At 40.6% G+C, this 14,700-nt stretch overlaps 1 protein-coding gene across 11 annotated transcripts in view; it reads right to left on the reverse strand.

The window, feature by feature from the left end:
- Window positions 1–1,364: 1,364 nt before the first annotated feature.
- The window catches only part of ncs1b (neuronal calcium sensor 1b), a 45,832-nt gene continuing 32,496 nt past the window's right edge, over window positions 1,365–14,700 (reverse strand). For 10 of the 11 annotated variants that reach the window (XM_061906869.1, XM_061906868.1, XM_061906870.1 and 7 more), the window contains 4 exons: window positions 7,924–8,002; window positions 6,845–6,933; window positions 3,251–3,328; window positions 1,365–2,827 (listed from right to left, as the gene is read on the reverse strand). In XM_061906869.1, the coding sequence (XP_061762853.1) occupies window positions 2,729–2,827; window positions 3,251–3,328; window positions 6,845–6,933; window positions 7,924–8,002 (345 nt within the window). In that variant the 3' untranslated portion in view covers window positions 1,365–2,728. The remainder of the gene's footprint in view (window positions 2,828–3,250; window positions 3,329–6,844; window positions 6,934–7,923; window positions 8,003–14,700) is intronic. The other variant, XM_061906878.1, reaches the window with a different exon arrangement.

Consider the following 14,700-nt stretch of genomic DNA (forward strand, 5'->3'; position numbering starts at 1 on the left):
CGTCCTTGTTTTTCTAACCATATGCATGTACAGTAGATGGCAGTATTGTTCTGTTAAAGAGTGTCACAACATTGCTGTTTACGGCAGACAAACTGCTTTACGGTAGACGAAAACGGACTGCTGTTGTTGTGTGTTGTTCCCGCGCAGGGAGGATGTTAATGAAGCTGCCTAACAATAAAGCCACATAAGAAACCAAGAACTCGCCCTCGATCATTCTACAGTTATAACGTCATTAGGCAGACATGCTGTTTGTATTGTGGGAAAGCGGACGTGAAAACAGGCTGTCGACATGTCACTCAGGTCCGCATGGAGCTGGAGGGGGCGTGGCCTCCAGCTCCACCTGATTTTCGGGAGAAAATTTGTCCCGGGAGGTTTTCGGGAGAGGCGCTGAATTTTGGGAGTCTCCTGGAAAATGCGGGAGGGTTGGCAAGTATGGGCTAACGTTAGCTGAGGCAGGATGTGCAAACGGAGTGGTGCGAGTGACATTACAAGAGAGAGAAAGTGCGAAACTGATCACAAATGGAGGAAGAACAATTAATGCCCAAAAAAACAGCAGGGGGTCCATCATATTTATCTCGGTTTAGCTCAGTTGGTAGAGTGGCCGTGCCAGCAACTTGAGGGTTGCAGGTTCAATTCCCGCTTCTGCCAACCTAGTCACTGCCGTTGTGTCCTTGGGCAAGACACTTTACCCACCTGCTTCCAGTGCCACCCACACTGGTTTGATTGTAACTTAGATATTGGGTTTCACTATGTAAAGTGCTTTGAGTCACTAGAGAAAAAGCGCTATATAAATATAATTCACTTCACTTCACATCTGGCGGTGGTTTGGCTTCAAGCGGGAAGATATTCAGCAGACAACAGCAATGCAAAGTATGCAGCAGAAGTGTTGCTACAAAAGGTAGCAGCACTACCAATGTGTTCTTTCATTTAAAAATTCACCCGCGAGAGAATGAAGAGTATTTAAAAAATACAGTTTTGGTCAATTGACTTAGTTTTGATTTCCCTCTCTGCATGAAAGTTTAAAATGAGCATATATTAATGCAGTATGAACAAGAATGTAGACACATATAATCATCATACTTCTGTGATTATATGCATCAAGTGTTCATTCAAGGCTAAGGCAAAACATCGAGATATATATCGTATATCGCAATATAGGATAAAAACATCGAGATATTAATAAAAGCCAATATCGCCCAGCCCTATGAGAAACTTGCAAACATTGGACAAAGTCACAAGGCTGCGTATAATTTGCGGTAATTAGTTGAATTTGCTTGATTGTGAATTCCTGGATGGATTGATTAATGCAGTTAATTAAGTATTCATTCCAAACATCACATCTCATGACAAAAAAGACACAAATACACAATAAATGCATTTTATTCTTTGCGCTCATACTGATAATTGACAGGTAAATGGCATTTGTCATTGAGTAAATGACCATTTGCATAAGGCATTAAAATCTCATACATTGAATAAGAATTGGTAGACGGCACGATTGCGTACTCTGGCCTCACTTGGCCGGACAAATACAAAGTGGACAATAGCTGCTCGCAAAAAGTTTACAAGCAGAATGGGGGTGTTTGCTTGTCAGATGCAAGACCTCAGAATTTGGTGCTGTTGCTTGGCCATTGCAGTGCAGACACTTGTGCTCACGGGGAACTCGGGGAAGTGAAAACACAAAAGGACTGACAGGCTGCAAACATCGTAAAATAACCTATAGAAAACTCACCGCTCCGTCAACACTTTCAGACACATAAAAACTATTCTCTCAAGAGGAAACTCATACCGTGAGAACAAAACAATCCCACAATAGTAGTGAAAAATGCAGTGCAAAACATTTCCGTTCAACTTTGATAAAAAATAAAACTTCATTCCATTTTTAAGAGAGGGGGAATCTCTTCAATACAGCAAAGCAGGCAATAAATTACCATAATATTTACATTTAACAACACGCTGCTTTTATAACCCGTCCATGTTCAATTCCAGAGTCTGTGGTTCTGCATGTGAAAAGTCTGGAGAACCTCTCAGAGGGAATTTGTCCTCTTGCTGAAGAAAGCACAGACGATATAAAGTGGCAGCATAAGCACATTAAATTAAGGGCAGGGCCATCCGAAGATACGTATGATTCCTTAGGGAAGAAATCCTGACAAACGTCTGCTGATGGAAACTTCAAATATTGTCAGTCCACTACTGAATGCGCAAGTGTGCTAGTGTCCTTGTCTTCCCCTGTTTGGGGTGCCAAGCTGGACCCGCCCAAGAGGTTTGGCGAATGATCACCTGTCTTTCCTCGGAACATGCGCGGTTAATCACTTCGACGGTGCGGCGGCGTGTTCAAAATATGCGTTCACAAGCTCACTTCACAGTTGACAAAACGCTGAACAACAACGTCAGCAACAATTGGCAGCGGCTGGTGGATTACATGAGGCAGCGAGAGAGGAGAGAGGCTTGTCTTCCTCTTCGCTCGGCACTGCAAGACCATTTGATTGCCAGCAAACAAGTGGGTCGCTTGAATAATTCATAAGAACAAACTGAGAGCAGAAAGCAGCTGCTTCGCTTTGGAATCGGGCCGTTCAATGTGTTGTTTTTTTTTGTGTTCCTTATATATGGCCACTACACACACTGTTATTTATATTAGCTTTGTGCTGGGGGGGGGAAAAAGCACAATTGTGGGTTGGAACTTTCCTCACTTGTCGGAGTATGCAGGTGGCGTGCTCACCTTCCATTCCTACACGAGTCCATCATAGAGAGACAACGCTTGAACAATAGAGGGGTCAGCCTTGGAGCCCTCCTGGAACTCCTGCAGAGTCAGCTTTCCGTCTGCATTCTAAAAGTGGAACACAAGCGAGAGAACCTGAAGCCTTTTCATGCAGTCACACAGTCTTACCAGCAGGGGGCAAAAGAGGGTCTTGCGCAGACCACATTGCTGCTCAACTGATGTTGGCTTGGTGGCTTGGATTCCAGCCAGAGTGCTGACACAAATCGCCAAGTGCTGCTCTGCTGCACAGCTCTTCTAAAGCACAGAGCACGCCCATGCAGGATTCATCTTTCACTGAAGCCAAGTAGATTCCTTAAGCTCAGAGAGTGGGCACTGGCACTCAGGGAAAGTGTGGAAGGAGACGATATAATGTTGACAGTACGACTGACGCCGTGCTAGATATGTGCTAAATTTAACAGTCAATGCCTTGGAGGTGGCAGCTACTATACGTTATTGTATTGGTAAACAAGACATAGTCCAGAAAACACCAACCTTGTCCATCATTGCAAAAATGCGGTCCACTCGCTTTTCTGGTGTGTTTTCTTCTTCTGGAAGCTCCACCGTGTTTCCCTGAAATAACACCTTGTTACATCTGAGACTTCAAAAGCAACACGGTCCAAATACAGCTATACCACTTTTATTTTGTCCTTTCCAAATTATACTGACGTAGATGCCCATATCTGCTGTACAGATTTACCTTACAAAAGAATAGTGTGGGATACTTCTCTTGTTGCCTTATTTTTGTTTGACTTTATTAAATGGATGTATCTAATGTTTGGCGCAGCCGGACCAGAGCAGGAGGGGTTAGTTAGAAAGAAGAAAAAATGGAGTACAAGAAGGGGATAAGACAGAGACAACAAAAATAACAGAACAACATCAGCAAATGCGATAAATACAAATATGATATGAAAAGCGAAAGCAAAGAAGTAGTTAGTGAAGTATATATTAGTAACACAGAAATGACAATGAACATTATTGCCCTATAAATGAAGCAATAAACAGCACTATTAATAATCAATAATAACAATAATTACCTCTATTACCAACAAAACAATTGTTTGAAAAGCAACGATACATATATGTCATGATAACTTAAATTACAAACGAAAGCAGATACATGGCGGGGAAGAAAGAGAAGTAAACTATATTAACCTTGTAGATTGTTATAGTATAAATAGGCTAAGTTGTATCGGTGTGCCGTGTTTTACTTAGTGTCCCTTACCGGGACAACGTTATGAAACATGATAATATAGATTAGTGTATGTATGTTTATGTACAGAATGTGTATGTATGTGGGAGCGTATGTACTTATGGTTGTGCGTAAGTACCTATGTGTGTGAGTATGTATGTATGAATGAATCTATGTATGTATATATGTATAAATAATTGTGGGTATGTGAGTTTATTTGTATGTACAATATATTTGTCTCCCAGTATGTGCGGGAGCCAAAGTACAGTACAGTACAGTGGTACCTCAATTTAAAGGGGAACTGCACTTTTTTGGGAATTTTGCCCATCATTCATATGTAAGAGAAGAACATATGTTCTTCTTTTTTTTTTGATGTATTCTAACAAGTAAATAAATGTGATCACAGTGCGCTTACAATGAAGCCTAGTGGAGTTGCTCCATTCTGCCTGTAGACCGCTTAAAACACTTGTGTTTTCAATCATCGTTTTATATACACCCTGTAATGTAATAACAGGAAAATTCATAATAGTTATTCTTTATGTATTTTGCTAATTTTAGGCATCACAACCTCCACTTTTTCCTTTGACAACATAAATGATTGCTACAAACTTTACAAGAATCAACAAACATAAGATCTCACTTACTGTACAATGTCTGCTGTCACTGGGATGCCAACTGATAGGATGTTCATATATTACCGTTTAAAAAAAATTGACTCATAATCCTGGCAAAGAAAAAAGGGGGGTAGAACCAAGCGTCTTCTCATGTCTTTCTCTCAAAGTTGACCAACTGGTCGGATTATGCCGTCATCCTTCTACTATCAAGGTAAGATGCATTATTTATGATTTACAATAAACTTCCATGATCTCTGAGGCGAGAAAGCAGCTCACCAGCCGATGATGTCAATATAACCACGTTAGCTCTCTGTGGTCACGACACGTCTATAAATAGTTTGTCTGCATTAGCGTTGTTTTGTTTAGCGTTTATAATAACAATATCATTGATACTTGGTTAATATTTAAGTCACAACATGTAAATGGAGTATTATTAGTGCTTTTTGGATGGTTATTTCAAGGGCTTTATGGGGGGAATAGAGGACTTCCATTGACTCCATTGTAAGTGGACTTTAATTTTCGTTTATTAACCAATTAGAATGCATTAAGAAATACATCTGTCTTTCATAATGATTGTGAATTATAGGCAAAATTCCAGAAAAAGAGCACTTCCTCGTAAAGAGTTCCCCAATTTAGGAGTATTTTGAGATGAGAGCTGTGTCTCAGCTAATAGTTATGCTTTAAGTTGGAAGCAAAAATGTGAGTTCCAAGCATTGCCGCTATTAGATGGTGTAGTGAATGCCACAGTGAACCCCATGATATCCGACAAAAACAGTGTGTGTTTTACTCGCAAGCATTATCTTATAGCTAGAGATCAACATCACACTGTTTCACATCTTTGGGAATGAAAGAGGTGAGTGTGAATGACAGTGCTGAGAAGAAGAAGCAGATGATATTCATTGAATGAAAGAAATCAATCATCAAAAACATAATGGAGCGTGTCGCTAACATGGCAAAGCAATTCATGCATATCACTGGTAGGTTGACCCATAGTGAAGCAGAATAAGTGTAATGCCAGCAAAATATATAAAATGTTGTCTAAACGGCTGACGTTTATCCATGAAAATATGTCAAATGGGTGTGTTTGACCGAGGAAGCGGCTGGAAATACATATCGTGGAAGTCCACTCTAAAAGCTAAATGGTGTACATTATGAGTTCATACTTCATACATTTGTGTATGTGTTAGCAGTGGCCACTAAATCTCACCGTGGTAACATAAAGCCAGCCTTTATTTGTATTCAATGATATAAAAACTGTAATTGGCTGACTGGCTGGCTGTTTTTATACATTATTTCTTATCTAAAAGTTTTTTTTTGTTTTTAAAAGGCATGTTACATGTTGAAAGTGTGCTGTTTTGGTAGAGCACAGCACCAATATTGATATCAATTTATCCATCCATGCATCCATCCATCTTCTTCCACTTATCCGAGGTCGGGTCGCGGGGGCAGCAGCCTAAGCAGGGAAGCCCAGAATTCCCTCTCCCCAGCCACTTCGTCCAGCTCCTCCCGGGGGATCCAGAGGCGTTCCCAGGGCAGCCGGGTGACAAAGTCTTCCCAACGTGTCCTGGGTCTTCCCCGTGGCCTCCTACCGGTTGGATGTGCCCTAAACACCTTCGGGTGGCATCCTGACCAGATGCCCGAACCACCTCATCTGGCTCCTCTCCATGTGGAGGAGCAGCGGCTTTACTTTGAGCTCCTACCGGATGACAGAGCTTCTCACCCTATCTCTATGGGAGAGCCCCGCCACCCAGCGGAGGAAACTCATTTCGGCCGCTTGTACCGTGATCTTGTCCTTTCAGTCATGACCCAAAGCTCATGACCGTAGGTGAGGATGATAACGTAGATCGACCGGTAAACTGAGAGCTTTGCCTTCCGGATCAGCTCCTTCTTCACCACAACGGATCGATACAGCGTCTGCATGACTGAAGACGCCGCACTGATCCGCCTGTCGATCTCACGATCCACTCTTCCTTCACTTGTGAACAAGACTTCGAGGTACTTGAACTCCTCCACTTGGGGCAGGGTCTCCTTCCCGACCCGGAGAGGGCACTCCACCCTTTTCCGGGCGAGAACCATGGACTTGGACTTGGAGGTGCTGATTCTCATCCCGGTCACTTCACACTCGGCTGTGAACTGATCCAATATCCATATCAATATATTTCAATGGAAATGGGATATGTTAATTTGAGTTACAAGTGTGTTGAGTTAAGAGCTCTAGCACAGACCCAATCCGTTGACGTGCTAGCGTACAGTGAAACCTCAACAGTAGAACACTTTACTCACCACCATCTGATAAATGGCATCTACTATGTTCAACATCTCATCACGGGTGATGTAGCCGTCATTATCCAGGTCATACAGCTTGAACGCCCCTGAGGAGAAAAAAAAGCAATTGCGACAACAGGGATGAAAAAAACAAACTGTATTTCTTAGCAATACTTAATAACACACCACAGGGAGTGTTAATTTTTGTTAAATTGTAGTCAACACTAAGGGTGTGGGAAAAAATCGATTCGAAATTGAATCGCGATTCTCACGTTGTGCGATCCAGAATCGATTCTCATTTTTAAAAAATCTTTTTTTCTGTTTTTTTTTAATCAATCCAACAAAACAATACAAGGCAATACCATAACAATGCAATCCAATTCCAAAACCAAACCTGACCCAGCAACACTCAGAACTGCAATAAACAGAGCAATTGAGAGGAGACACAAACACGACACAGAATAAACCAAAAGTAGTGAAACAAAAACGAATATTATCAACAACAGTATCAATATTAGTTAAAATTTCAGCATAGCAGTGATTAAAAATCCCTCATTGACATTATCATTAGACATTTATAAAAATAATAAAATAAAGAACAATAGTGTCACAGTGGATTACACTTGCATCGCATCTCATAAGCTTGACAACACAATGTGTCCAATATTTTCACAAAGATAAGTCATATTTTTGGTTCGTTTAATAGTTAAAACAAATTTACGTTATTGCAATCAGTTGATAAAACATTGTCCTTTACAATTATAAAAGCTTTTTACAAAAATCTACTACTCTGCTAGCATGTCAGCAGACTGGGGTAGATCCTGCTGAAATCCTATGTATTGAATGAATAGAGAATCCTTTTAAATCGGGAAAAAATCGTTTTTTAATTCGAGAATCGTGTTGAATTGAAAAAAAAAAATCGATTCTGAATCGAATAGTGACCCCAAGAATCTAATCGTGGGATACCCAAATATTCGCCGCCTTAGTCAACACAGCAGTTATGACCCAGCTGTGCCTTACAAATCAACAGGGCCCTTACAATCCTAAATCCTGTTATTTAAAAGTCAAAACTAGTGATAGAGGGTGCATCTTCTTACATCTAAGCTTCTCATCCAGTGTCCCGCGAGAAGTCACAGACAACGCCTGGATGAACTCTGAGAACTCGATGCGTCCATCCTAGGGAGAAGCACAGGGGAGGAAAAAGATGGAGGACATTTACTTTGCACTTCTTCAGAGATGTCCTTGCCGCTGAAAATGGGGCCAGACACTTGCTTCAAGTTAGCTGCTATTTTTTGCCCTGCACCTGGCTCTCTCCCCGGAGCAGAAATATGTCACCGCTGGTCATTAGTTAGATTGATGCCCAACAGCTCACAATCCAAAAAAGTTACACGACACAAACACACAACCACTGTGTACTGGAGAGTACCTCGTCTTCCTGTGTGTTCAACAATATGGATTCCACTTTCCATTTGTGGAAAATGTCAATTTCATTATGGTTATGTGCATAACTGTAATATGCATAGTGTAATGTGCATCATTACAATACGGGTTGGACGGCAAGAGAAAGATGACATGATGTGATTCAGACCAACTCATCAAGTTATGAGCGGTAGCCTCAAGCTACTGAGTGGCCCAGCGCTGCATGCAACCATCTTGAACAGAGCGTCTTCCTCTTGGTGCAGCGCTCAGCCTCACTTCCTGGCTACATTCTTCTCAGCATTTAGCTGGTGCTGTAGGGCAGTGTTTTTCAACCAGTGTGCCGTGGAAGATTATGCAGTTTTACCTATTTGGGTTAAAAATTATTTTTTGCAAACCAGTAATTATAATCTGAAAAAAATATACCGTTGTTGTGTGTCGGTGCTGTCTAGAGCTCGGCAGAGTAACCATGTTATTTATACCACATCAGTAGGTGGAAGCCGGTAGCTAATTGCTTTATAGATGTCGAGAACACGTCGTGTGAGACGACGAAGGTTTTTCGTGATCACAATATGCAGGCGACAGCGGGAGGCAGTGTGAAGGTAAAAAGGTATCTAATGCTTAAGCCAAAAATAAACAATAGGTGAGTGCCCCGAAAAAAGGCATTAAAACTTAAGGATGGCTATGTAGAATGAAACTTAAAAATGAACTGGCTACAACGTAAACACAAAACAAAATGCTGGACGACAGCAAAAACTTACAGTGTATGGAGCAGAGACGGCGTCCACAAAGTACATCCGTACATGACAACACTGTCCACACAAAAAAAGATAGCAACAACTGAAATATTCTTGATTGTTTAAACAAAGCAGGTATCTAATACTTAAACCAAAAATAAACAATAGGTGAGTGTCCCTAAGAAAAGGCACTAAAGCTTAGGGATGGCTATGTAGAATGAAACTAAAACTGAACTGGCTACAAAGTAAACACAAAACACAATGCTGGACGACAGCAAAAACTTACAGTGTATGGAACAGAGACGGCGTCCACAAAGTACATTCGTACATGACAACACTGTCCACACAAAAAAAAAATAGCAACAACTGAAATATTCTTGATTGTTTAAACAAAGCAGGTGCGGGGAATAGCGCCAAAAGAATACATGAAACTGCAACAGGAAAAGCCACCAAAATAAGAGGGCAAGACAAGAATTAAAACACTACACACGGGAAAAGTCCAAATAAGTCATGTCGTAATGTGACAGGTCGTGACAGTGCACCTACTTTGAGACAGAAGCTATAGTGATGCATGTTTGGTTTTGGTTTAAATTCGTATCCGACAATTGCGACAACAACTTTTTATTGTCTACTTAAGTTATTTTTTCAATGATTTCTGCTGGTGGTGTACCTCTGGATTTTTTCAATTAAAAAAAGCGCCTTGGCTCAAAAAAGGTTGAAAAACACTGCTGCAGGGGGTCAGCCAGGCCCTCAGCAGACTATCTTCAGCGGAAATGCTCATTACACAAGTCATAAAAACTGTTATGGGATCAATGCCTTCTCCAACAATGGGGCGCATAACGTTAATGAAGGTCAAAGATAAACAACAGGCAGAGGGACTGTCTCGTCTTCCAGACACAAACCATCTTAAAAGTAGACAACAACCCTGCAGGGGCTTACCTACATGTGCAGGGATGGAATTTTAGGCCTCTTTAAATGATTTTCAAAATACCGACAGTAACAGTTTTGATCTACATAATACATACTCTAACAGTTTGGCCTTCAGTTAAGTGTTTTAGTCGTAAAAAATGCAACTCCGTAGAAAAAAACAATCACATTTGGCGTGAAGGGTTCACAAACATGTGTTCATAATAAGCTATGTCTCTAATAGGATGTTAAAAAGTGATTTATTTTCTAAGAATGGAATATTCTGGCGATGAATTAGCTGAAACAGGATGCGGAGGACACAAATCAGAAAGTTCCAATTTATATTTCCGATCGGATAAATACAGATGTCAGTGGTTAAATGCGTTGGTTGCAAAACAATTGTTATTTAATACAACTAACCAGACAAGTCACGTGTCACAACTAGGGGTGTCCCGATTTCATGCTGCCAATATCGATACTGATCATCCATGAGTGAGATCGGCCAATATCGGTCACATATATTTACCATATTTTTTTAAATTTTCTGGTGAGTACTATTGACAATATAAAAGTATAAAACTGGCTCCTTAAACCCTTATTTAATACATACAATTGATTAAGCAAAACAAAGTCAATATACACAACAACTCAATTAAATTAGTTTTTTGCCTTCAAAGTCCTCTTGTGTCTCGGGATTTATTCACTGAATTTGTAAACATTAATAAAAAATACAAAAACAAATGTTTTGTGAAAATAAGAATATAAATGATGAAATTACTCTAGTATCGATCATATACTGATAGCATCGTTGGTATCTACACCTCCAGTTTATGGATTGATCCACCCTTCTATTACGTGTATTAATAACCATTAGCAGCATGCACAACAGTTGCTTTGAAATGATCTTCTCACTACATTCTCTTGTTACTACCTGTTAATAGCTGGTTATTGTAATTTTTTTTTTGTCTTGTTCAGCCACTCGGGCAAATCATATTGTTGATGTAGATGCCTATATCTGCTGCACAGATTTACTTTACAAAAGAAATGTGTGGGATACTTCTCTTGTTGCCTTATGTTTATTTGAGGTTATTATATTGATTTATATTAATGTTTGGCGCGGTTGGACCAGAGGATGAGGGGATGGAAAGAAGCAGATAGTGAAGTAAATATTAATAACACAGAAATGGCAATTAAAATTATTGCACTACAAAAAGATCAATTAAAATACCAATAGAAATAGCACTACTGCTAATGAAAAAAATAATAATAATTACCTCAAATATCAACAATACAATTGGTTCAAATGCAACATTACACATATGTAATGAAAACTTGAATTAGAAAAGAAAACAGACAAATGGAGGAGAAAAAAGCGAAGCAAACTATATAAACCTTGTAGTTTGTTTTAGTAAAAATAGGTTAAGCTTTATCGGTTTTACCCAGTTTCCCCTAGGGTAAAAATGTTAATATATGTTTGATGAAACATAATTATAGAATAGAATAGAAAGTACTTTATTGATCCCTGGGGGAAATTCAGCATGAGTGTATGTATGCATACGTTTGTACAGTGGATGTGTGTACCGTTAGTGTGTATGTATGTACTGTATTTGTGTATGTATGCGGGAGCGTATGTACCTATGTACATATGTATGAATAATTGTGTGTATGTGAGTATATACCGTATGTGTATTTGTATGTACAATATATTTGTCTCCCAGTATGTGCGGTAGCCAAAGTACGACTCCATCCACCGAGAGAGCCCAACTCAAAACAGCAGGTGCGGTGCCCAGGGAACAAGGGGCCACCGGCCCCATGCAGTCAGGCTGGCCTGGGACAATACCCCCAGAGCGGGCCCTCCGTGCTGCCCGGCAGGCCAGCAGCAGGCCAGCGGCAGGCCGTAGACAGACGCGCCCAGCAGAGGACAAGGCACGGGAGAAGCAGAGGACAGCCAGCCAAAAAAGCCAGAAAGAGACCACACTCCACGCGGGCAGGAAAACGGGACCAGAGACTCCCCACAGCCGGACGGGAAGACCGCCCAGCTCCACCAGCAACCGAGCCCACACGAGCCCGACCCCCTCAGGAGAACACAAGGCAGGGCCCACTCTAGGCCGCTCACCAAAGTCGACCACCGCAGAACCGCATAGCATGGGGCCACGGGAACCACAAATCCTACCTGCAAGGACCCTAACGATAGAGACGGAACATCCAGCAACTTCTTTGGCGGAGGCTCCCCGTAACGAAAGAGGAAGAGAGAAGAAAGAAAGAAAATAAAAATAACAGATACGCTGACATACAAGGTCACTACCCCAACAGCTGGCCGCCTTGCAACACTGCAGAATACCAAGCAGCGCACCGAGCTGCCACGACAGACCAGACGTGGCAGGCCCCAACTAAGACTCGCAGCCCGGGGAGGGTACATGCATACATATGTACGTATGTATGCATGCATGCATACTTACACACATACAAACACACCACTACCCAAACAACCGGGCCACATCACTCACACCAAATAAGAGGTCTGCGCTGCCCCCGCACCAAGCCACCGGCACAAACCGCAAAGCGTGAGGCCGGAACAGACGGGCACGGACTCTGCCCTACAGGAAGCAAAACCCACTCGACACCACACAAATCGGAAGCAAAGACAACCAACCGCCCAATCCACATCTGTTAAAAAAATTAATTAATTAGTTATTAAATTAATTAAAATAAAAACTTATTTAAAACACAGTCAAAAACATGTCAAAAACAAAAACACCATGGCCCCCCTGTCAGGAAAGCCTACCGGCCAGATAACAGTAACACACCTTGGTTAAGACCCCAACCAGTGCACAAGCACCCCCTGAGTACATTAAACACCACAACCACAATGACATCCCGGACACAACAACTCTATCCAGCCATTCCACTCACCGCCCCAGCCTCACCTACCTTTAACAATTACAAAAAGTGACTTGGTAAAGAATCTCAGTATTATCTTCAACCCAACTCTCTCATTTGAGTCACACATCATCATCACACATGACGTCATTCTTGCTGTAGCTCGCCATTTCCGTCAGCAACATCGAGGGACAGAAGTTAAGTGTTTCTAAACACAACATTTTATAATAACATCAAAAGAAGATTTGATTTGTTTCTAGCAGTTTTTCAATAATAAAAAAAGAGTCATTAACAGTCTCTAGAATGACACTTGAAAAATTCTCAAAGCACAATGTACAATAAGCAATTGAAAATATGGCAAAACGATCTAAAAATATATCCTAATGCTAATGAATAATAACATAATAGTTTTTAAATGTATGTATACATTTTTTGCCTTTTTATCCAATCCAATTGACTATTATTTATACAACATATTTTAGAAAACAATAAAAGTTTCACAAAGTGCAGCACAGGAGTTAAAACACACATTCAGAAGTAAGATAAAACTAAAGAGAATCAATTGTAAAAAAACACTGCTAAAAAAACGTTTTTTAAGAAAATCATATCATAACAGATTAGACAAATTATTTGATGACATCATGGTGACTACGCCCCCGCCACCCCATCGTATAAGTCTCAGGGAAACCCTGTTTTACATAAATAATTTTTTGATTTCCAATTCCTGAGAATAGTTTTCTTGGCGATGCCTAATGCGTTGTTAAGGAGGTATGTTTTTTTTTTGTATCAAAATCAGTTGTGGAGAGATTACCCAACAGGCAGAGTGAGTGGGAGGTGGAAATGGGAATCTCTAAGGCGAGTGAAAGGTTCTCACACACTCCACGCCAGAAGTTATTGACGGGAGAAAAGGACCACATTGAGAGTGAGTCTTATTATCTGAGCAGTGTACACAAATGTTAGAGTCAGCTGAACCCATTTTAAACATTCTTTGACCGGTGTAATGTATTCTGTAAAATGTTAAATGTTAATTTTGGATTCTTAATCAAATGAGAAGTATTGAGGCATATTTGTTTTCAGAATTCTGTGTCACAGCTTGTGGATACATCTAGGTTCCATTTGGAAGTTGGTATAGCTATTGTGTTATCTTTTTAAATAATAAAGCATTACATTTGGATAAAGTTTTGGGAGTGTTGGAATATATTATATTGGGATATAATTAAGATAATGACGGACGAAGCGATTACGAAAGAGCGCGAGGGGGAGGGCGCCTCCAGACAGCCATGTGTAAGTCGCCGTAATAAATGCTACTACGGACAGATAGCACTTAGACAAATAGTATTAAGAATTGTATCCAAAAGGGAATAAATACTTCTGATTTTAAGTTTATGCATCATGTTGTCTTTAAACATCTTATGGCTCCAGATTAAACGAATACAACGACAGGAGCAAATATTTTGAAGAATTTAACGATACTGGGGTTACTTTCCCATGTTGTTTTGTTGAATTTTGCACTGATTACAGATTTGATTTGTATTTATTCTAGGAATTTGTTATGATTTATTGCATACTGGGTTATTAAGTTTTTAAAACTGTTTCCATTAATGATATGTTCAAGGCATCTGACTCTCTTATCATGCCATATTGGAAAGTTAGATGGTTTGTTGTTAAGCAGACAATCAGGATTATTCCAAATAGGCTTAATTTGGCGGGGAGCGAGCAGGGACCCATTTTTCCATCCATTCATCCATTTTCTACCGCTTATTCCCTTTGGTATCGCGGGGGACGCTGGTGCCTATCTCAGCTGCAATCGGGCAGAAGGCGGTGTACACTCTGGACAAGTCGCCACCTCATCGCAGGGCCAACACAGATAGACAGACAACATTCCCACTCACATTCACACACTAGGGACCATTTAGTGTTGCCAATCAACTTATC

This window comes from Nerophis ophidion, linkage group LG07 (assembly GCF_033978795.1).
Source record: "Nerophis ophidion isolate RoL-2023_Sa linkage group LG07, RoL_Noph_v1.0, whole genome shotgun sequence".
NCBI classification, from domain to species: domain Eukaryota; kingdom Metazoa; phylum Chordata; class Actinopteri; order Syngnathiformes; family Syngnathidae; genus Nerophis; species Nerophis ophidion.